This window comes from Coffea arabica, chromosome 2e, assembly GCF_036785885.1.
Source record: "Coffea arabica cultivar ET-39 chromosome 2e, Coffea Arabica ET-39 HiFi, whole genome shotgun sequence".
In the NCBI taxonomy this organism is placed as follows: domain Eukaryota; kingdom Viridiplantae; phylum Streptophyta; class Magnoliopsida; order Gentianales; family Rubiaceae; genus Coffea; species Coffea arabica.
This window is the reverse complement of record NC_092313.1, coordinates 52,002,610-52,010,747: the sequence shown is the minus strand read 5'-3', so window position 1 is coordinate 52,010,747 and position 8,138 is coordinate 52,002,610. Positions and strand designations below refer to the sequence as shown.

The 8,138-nt window shown below is 41.7% G+C and overlaps 1 protein-coding gene across 1 annotated transcript; it reads right to left on the bottom strand.

The window, feature by feature from the left end:
• Positions 1-4,094: 4,094 nt before the first annotated feature.
• On the bottom strand, positions 4,095-6,518 carry LOC140036331 (uncharacterized). The gene is made up of 3 exons (XM_072077695.1): positions 6,491-6,518; positions 4,652-5,875; positions 4,095-4,534 (listed from the first exon to the last, which is right to left on the bottom strand). Exons 1-3 carry the CDS (start codon positions 6,516-6,518, stop codon positions 4,095-4,097), a joined length of 1,692 nt encoding a protein of 563 aa, XP_071933796.1.
• Between the last annotated feature and the right edge of the window lie 1,620 nt (positions 6,519-8,138).

Sequence of the window (8,138 nt, the reverse complement as noted above, 5' to 3'; positions counted from 1 at the left end):
ACTGGGCCCGAACTCCAAACACTTGCACTTTGGTATTACTCGAGTAAACCGGAATCGAGAGTCTCTCATACTACAAGATTTCATATAACATTTCCCCAAGGCACATCAATTGGCACGACCAAGCCCTCGCCGGCTCGATTCAATCAACTACCAGTGGGGTTGAGCTCAAAGATAACAATTGTAGTCGTTGGATACTCGTCCAAACGACACCAAGCCATGTACTTTCATTTCATGTAACATGTCGTATAACATTCAAATAACATGGTAAACAATAAGTGAGAGTGATAAAGTACGCTCTCACTTCAATCAATTCACATTCAATTCACTTCAAGCAATTCACATTCAAAGCCATATAGTAACACACAAGTGAGTAGTACACTCACCAAGCTTGCAAATGAGGTTTCATGCACTTCCGTCAAAAGAACGTCGTGCACCAACGTCACGCCCTAAAACATGCAAACAAGTACAATGAGACTCGATAACGAGTCATAAACCAATGCCAAATACGACCCCAATAGGGTTCCATAAGCATATACAAACATTAGAGAAAACCAGAAAATCCGGAAATGGATTTAGCTTTGTCCTGAAAAAAATAGTTTTTGACCTCTTTTTGCGGTAATGGCACCCAAGGTACTACGATTACCGGATGAAGGTGTAAGATACACTGTTTCGAAGTTAAAAGACAGGGCTACAACATTACAGAAGGTCACTCAACCCAGTTTTGAGTGCAACCATGTCAAAAATGCAAGACACTACACCAAAACCGTAAAACAGATTCACAAAACGCATTCTAGTGGAAACATCATAAATCAGGCTATCCAAGTCTAAATCCAGAAATTCCAAAACCATCTGAAAGCTAAGAAACAGGGATACATTTCATAAGAAGGCCTCAACAACCAATTCCGAAGCAATTCCAACCAAAACAATCAATTACAGGCGCAATTCTTACATTCGGATAAAACCAGGACAACAAGGGTAGGGTAATTTCGACTTTTCTCATCCTACACTACTCCGATTGACCTGAAATTTTGTAGGCACCTCTAAAATATCATTCCCTACAACTTTAATGTTTTAAGAAAAGGCCAATTCGGCCTCTAACTAGGAGCTACAAAACCGGGCAGAATGTACCTTAATCAAACCCTAATTTTCCAGAATTGCTTCCAAAACAGAAATTGGTTGTAATTACCCAATTTTTCCACCTCCTAGAGTCCTTATACATCATTTCCAATCATCATATATAGCCACACAATCATGTTCATATTAAAACAGAAAAATCCCCAAAAATTATAAAACTTCATCAATTCAACCACAAATCAAGAAATAATCCATAATATTGCATCTCATACTATCACTAAGCATGATTTAAGCATCAATAAAGGGAGGAAAGTGGTTCTTCACAACTCACCTTAGAAACAAGAGAGAGAGAGCAATTAGTCCTCTTAGCTTGCCAAATAACTCCACACAACACCTCACTATCACTTCCTTAATGTTTCTATGGAGGAAAAACAAGAATCAATGGTTGGTTTTGATGATTTGGAGCAAAGCTTGGAGAGTTTTCTTCCTTTTGCTTAGAGAGAGAGAGAAAGAGAGAGGGAGAGCCGGCCACAATAATTAATATTTTTTATGATTTTTTGTCAATTTTTGGTTTATTTAAGTCAAAGGGTAAGACAAGAAATAATGGTCAAAAGTTCTCCCAACCCTATGGTGACACTTGTCACCTAATTAATGAATCTCTATCTCTTTGTTCCCTCTCACACCAATCCAAATAGCTTCCTCTAATTATCTCTTAACACCCGGTAAATTAAACCCCGTTTCCGAAACTTAACCTAGTTGGCCGAATTTTTTCAAACTTTTCGCACTAGTGGGTCCCACGTCCGGTATACGCTCTTGATTTCTCAAAACCTATTTGATACTAGAAAAATCATCTAAAAACTATATCTGCTCCTTAAAAATATCTAGAAATTTTCCTACTCACGAAAATGCAGAAAACAAGCCATGAAAAATAATAAAACCTAGAAAATGGAAAATTACGGGTTCTCACACCATCTGAATCGAGGCTTGATAACTGTTGTTATACGCGAATTCTACTATGGTCATATACTGGCTCCATTTCCCTCCAAAATCCAATATACACGACCTCAGCATATCCTCCAAAGTTTGAATTGTCCTTTCCGACTGCCCGTCGGTTTGGGGATGGTACGCAGTACTAAATTTTAACTTGGTCCCCAATGACTCTTGAAATTTCTGCCAAAAACGCGAGACAAACCTTGGATCTCGATCAGACACGATGCTTACAGGGATACCATGCAATCTCATGATTTCTTCTGTGTACAACTTGACCAGTTTCTCCAAAGGAAAGCTCATACTCACAGGTAGGAAATGTGCAGACTTAGTAAGTCGGTCAACTATTACCCAAATCGCGTCAAATCCTTTTTGACTTTTAGGCAATCCCGTTACAAAATCCATTGTTATATGTTCCCATTTCCATTTGGGAATTTCTAACGGTTGTAATAAACCAGAGGGCTTCTGATGCTCAGCTTTTACTTGTTGACAGATCAAACATTTCTGTACAAACTCAACTACGTCCTTTTTCAAACCGTCCCACCAGTATAACTCTTTCACATCGTGATACATCTTATTCCCTCCAGGATGTATGGTATACTTTGATCGATGTGATTCTTCTAAAATTTCTTTCCTTAACTTTTCATCTGCCGGAACCACAATTCGATCTCGAAACCTCAATACTCCTTCAGACCCTAACTTAAAATCTAGGGTTTCCCCTTTTTGTACTTTCTCCACATTCTTCTGAATTGTAGGGTCCGTCTTCTGGGCCTCCTTAACACGCTCTAGTAATGGTGATTTCAATGACAAATTCCCAAATAAAACCTTTAATCTCCCCAAGCGAGGGTTCCAACTACTCACTTCTTCTAGTATGTCCCATTCTTTAACCATCAACCCCGCTACTTGGGCTTTTCTACTTAGGGGTCTGCTACCACATTGGCTTTTCCTGGGTGGTAGTTAATCGAACAATCGTAATCTTCCAAAAATTCTACCCATCGCCTCTGTCTCAAATTTAGCTCCTTTTGGGAGAACAAGTACTTGAGGCTCTTGTGGTCCGTAAAAACTTCAAAAGTCACGCCGTACAAGTAATGTCTCCATTTCTTTAAGGCAAAAATCACTGCAGCCAATTCTAGGTCATGCATTGGGTAATTTTGTTCGTGAGGCTTCAATCTCCTAGAAGCATAGGCAACTACCTTACCCATTTACATCAAAACACATTCTAGACCTTCTTTAGAGGCATCAGAATACACGGTATAACCTTCTCCTCCGTCAGGTAATACCAAAACAGGAGCGGATGTTAATCGCTTCTTTAACTCCTGAAAACTTGACTCACACTTTGGAGTCCAAATAAACTTGTTCCCTTTCTTGGTCAGCTCTGTCATTGGTCCAGCAATCTTCAAAAAATCCTTGATAAACCGCCTATAATAACCTGCTAATCCCAAGAAACTTCTAACTTCCGTTGGAGTTTCTGGCTGCTTCCACATCATAACGGCCTCAACTTTTGCCGGATCCACGGCAATTCCATCTTTGGAAACTCTGTGCCCTAGAAAAGAAATTTCTTCCAGTCAAAACTCGCACTTACTGAATTTGGCATACAACTTATGCTCTCTTAATACCTGCAAAACTATCTCCAAGTGCTTAACATGTTCCTCTCGAGTCTTGGAGTAAATCAAAATATCATCGATAAAAACCACTACGAACTGATCCAGATACTTCTTAAAGACTCTCTGCATTAGGTCCATGAAGGCAGCTGGTGCATTGGTTAGTCCAAAAGGCATGACTGCAAATTCAAAATGTCCATATCGTGTATTAAAAGCAGTCTTGGGTATATCTTCCTTCTTAATTTTCAACTGGTAATACCCTTGCCTCAAATCCAGCTTAGAGAAAACTACGGATCCTTGCAGCTAATCAAACAGGCTATCAATCAACGGTAGAGGGTATTTATTCTTAATTGTAACCTCATTTAACCCTCGGTAATCAATACATAACCTCAAGCTTCCGTCCTTTTTCTTAACAAATAGAACGGGTGCTCCCTATGGTGAATCACTCTCCCTAACGAAACCTTTCTCCAATAGGCCCTGCAGTTGAATTTTCAATTCTTTTAACTCTGCAGGAGCCATTCGGTACGGAGTCTTAGAAATCGGGGCCGTTCCCTGCACCAAGTCAATCTTGAACTCCACTTCTCTCTCTGGCGGTAATGTCTTTAATTCTTCAGGGAAAACGTCCGGAAATTCCCGTACCACTGGTACATCTTCTAACTTCACTTGGTCACTAGGAGCGTTAATCAGGAAGGCTAGGAAACCTTGCGCTCCTTTATGTAACATTTTCCTCGCCCGTATTCCCGAGATCATAGCAGACGATGCTAACCTACCTTTCACATCTAATTTCAGGGTTGCTTCCCTGGGAATCCAAAGTTCTAACACTTTTGCTCTACAGTCCAGCTTAGCATGAGGATGAGCTAGGAAATCCATTCCTATAATAACATCATAACCTTTTATATCCAGGCTTATCAAATCCACTAGCATTTTACGCTCTCCAATCCAGAATTCGCAATTCTTTTAAGCTAAGCTAGTGATTATATTCTTATTACCCATTGGTGTCCTAACTTCAAGATCAAAGGGTAATCTAACAGGTTTCACATCAATTTTGGACATAAATGTTGGATTCACAAATGAATGAGTTGCACCAGGATCAATTAACACTCTAGCTAATCGATGAAAAATTGGAAGAGTACCTTCCACGACTTTTGAGGAATCAGGTACAGGTTGGTCATCTATAGCGTATACCCTGGCAGGAACTGTCGGCCTATTCCCTCCAGAGTTGGCTGGTCCAGCATTCAGGGTTCCATCGTCTTGTATTTTTGGGCAACCGGAAATTTGGTGCTCACTGCTCCCACACTTCAAGTACTTTCCTTGTTTCCTCCAGCAACCATCCACAGTATGGCCAGGTCTCTTGCAATACCCACAAGTTGTCTGTGGAGTTATCGCACGACCTCCTTGAGAGGCATTCCTAGATTGACCTCTTCCATTTGGTCCCCCTCTAGCTCCATTATCTCTCCCCCCTGCACTTCTTGCCCCAGTTCCTCTCGCTAGGGCGCCTCGTGGTGCTCCAGGACTATTCACTCCACTTGTTCCTCGACCTATTTTGGCTAGTAGAGCATTTCCATAAGTCAGCTCCCGACTACTACTAGGGGCAAATCGTTTCTTAGCTTGAAAAGATTTCACTTGAGCTCTGGCTACTTCAACCCGTTGGGCTCTCTCGACAGCGTCGGCAAAAGTGTCTATCCTCACGGCAGCTAAACCTTCCTGTATTTCTACGTTTAGTCCCTGCACAAATCTCCTTACGCGCCTTTGCTCCGTGGCAATCAATTCAGGAGCAAAACGGGACAATTTTGTAAACTGGACTTCATATTCGGCGACACTCGTCGCCCCCTGGTTACATTTGATGAAGTCATCCTCTCTCTTCTCTTGGATGAGAGATAGAAGGAATTTGGCGTTGAACTCCCTTGTGAAGTTCGCCCAAGTCCTTGGAGTATGGTTCCTATCCCAGTTAACCCTAACCAGGATCCACCAGGAACGAGCAGCTCCCTCAAACTGGAATGCGGCGAAAGTCACTTGTCTCTCTTTCGCATAGTTTAAGGCTGCGAAAATGTCGGAGATTCTCTCCCACCAGCCTTCGGCTATCTCCGATTCGGGTCCTCCATAAAACTTGGGAGGTCCGAACTTCAGAAATCTCTCTAGTGCTCGATCCTCAGTATCGGTTGGGCTTCCTTGGTGATGCACTTGTCCAGAGGCTTGGTGTTCAGTCAAGCGCTCTAAGACATCAGTGATTCGATTAATTGTGGTGGCCACTTGGTCTCCGGCCACGCCCTCTTGACCTTGGTCTTGATTGACCTCGGGTCCCCTATCGCTACCCGCTTCGGGATGTTATCTAGTTGGTCTCCCACGTCCTCTACCTATCACTTGTCGGTCCATAGCCTAGTTATTATTGAAAAATAAGGCTATTAGGCGAGAATATTATTTATTTTTATTATTGTTATTATTATTCTCTTTGTAATTTAAAATCAACAGGAAAATTGAGAAAAGTAAAATGAAACGCTTAATATATAGACACATGTGAGAGTCATACAAATAGCGGGTTGGGACATTTTCCAAAAGTAAGGCACATGAGTTTAACAAAAACATATACAAGTAATCCCTTAAACAAGAATTAGGGATGTGGTGCCTCAAAAGTAGGCCATCGAGTTAGACAAAATTTGATGGCCTAACCTAGTGTCCTCCTTTCTAACCATATCTATCTAATACAATTAAGTCAGATCTAACCTAACCCTTAACAGGGCTACCAGGAGCAACATCCTCCTCTGGATCCTCCTCCGGATCCTCCTCTGGGTCCTCCTCCGGGTCCTCCTCAACGCCTACCTGAGCGTTACCCTGAAGAATACTCATGGCCTCATCCATCATCATAGTGGCGTCAGCCCTAATACCAGCACTCCTATCACGTACGCTCTCGGCTAATCGAGTCAACCGAGATCTCTGTCTCCCTATCTCCCCACGAGCAGCCTCCAACCTAGCATGCTCAGCTGCTAACCTCTGCTCTAACTCAAGGGGTATGCCGCCCAAATTTTAACTAGAGGAATAAACTAGCCTTTGGAGTTCTAGTACTGTATTTCGCAAATTTGACTTGGATACTCTGAAAACTGGGTTGAGTTGTCTTCATGAAAGTTGTACCCTTTTCTATTAGCTTCGATACGCTACCTAGTACATTTTGATCCGATAACCACAGCTCCAGTTACGGTCAAAATCGTGTAACCCGTTTTGTACCATTTTCATTTCCGCGCACGTGCGCATGCATTCCTTTGCCGTTTTGCCGTTTTGATCGTTTTAGTCCTTATTTCCATTTGTGATAGTTGATTCACTGATAGTTGAGTATAATCTTCTGTCACAGGCAGTAACGAACCGGACGGAGTCGTTGGACCCGTATAAAGTGCCTTGATTTGCGTGCTCACTATTTTGAGTGAGTAATTGGGTTGTTTATTGATGTGAAATTGTCAAAGTGCTTTGTATATGTTAAATGGGTACTTAGACGAGGGTGTACTTTATCTCACTCGACCTAAGCCCATCCTTTGTTTTGATTTAATAAGTGAGAATACATGCCTTATGTTGAGTATCACCATCTTGCTGTGTGCTGATGGGGGTGGTTACATGACTTGAGTTGAACCCCTTTTTACTGTGTGCTGTTGGGGTAAGTACTTTGTTGTGTACTTTATTAAGAAAAATATCTTCAATTGAGAGATCGGATATCTCAGGGCTTGGTTCCAGCCCGATTCCAAGGGTAGACGAGCTATTCGAGCCAGCCGGGGCTTGGTTGAAATTAGTTCCATGCTAACCTTGGGATTTCGTTCTTTGTTAAAGCTTTGATTAAAGCTAAGTGATTTTGTTTCGCTCGAGGTGTTGTGTGCTGTTGACTGGCCAGCGGGAGTTGATAAGGTGAAAGGAGAAAGTAAGTGGAGTCTACGAACCACGAGTACTTTGGTTGACGGAGTGTCAACAGGCGTTCAAACTCGGGGAATTGAATTGGCTTTGGAGTCACTTGTATCCTATCAATGTGATGTTACCTTTCTGTTATTGATGTGAAATATCCTGATTACTTGTTATTTGGACGTGAGTTTACGTTTTTACCCCTGATTATTCACTAAGTATATAGCTTACCCCATTCTATTTGTTTTCCTTAGCAGGGGGCCGACGCGGGGATCGCTCGGGAAGGTGTTTTGACTTTTGATTATAGAATAGTTGAATTTGTACTTGTTAACAGTTGTCTAATAAGATGTATATATTTGTCGTGGTGGTTATAGTTATCAGCTTTTCTAGGGTTTATTTTCTGGTTCTCGTGGTATGTATGACTTGATGTACTAGTTCATGCAACTTTTGACTTGATGTACTAGTTTATGTAACTTTTGAAGATGTAATCGTTTAAATAGAATTTTCTTTTGGCGTGAACTCTATTTTCTAGTTTTAGAGTATCGAGTCCTGGCGCGAGCTAGGCATGCGTCCCGCCGATACCCTCGAGTTCGCCCTTGG

What these genes read in the sequence shown, in the direction of transcription:
- LOC140036331 (XM_072077695.1), bottom strand. Translation starts at nt 6,518, where the DNA reads ATGGATGAGGCCATGAGTATTCTTCAGG. An exon ending in GGCCATGAGTATTCTTCAGG is followed by an intron (nt 5,876 to 6,490) that starts GTAACGCTCAGG and finishes CTGATGTCTTAG; the next exon opens with AGCGCTTGACTGAACACCAA. An exon ending in TGAAGTTAGGACACCAATGG is followed by an intron (nt 4,535 to 4,651) that starts GTAATAAGAATA and finishes ATGTTATTATAG; the next exon opens with GAATGGATTTCCTAGCTCAT.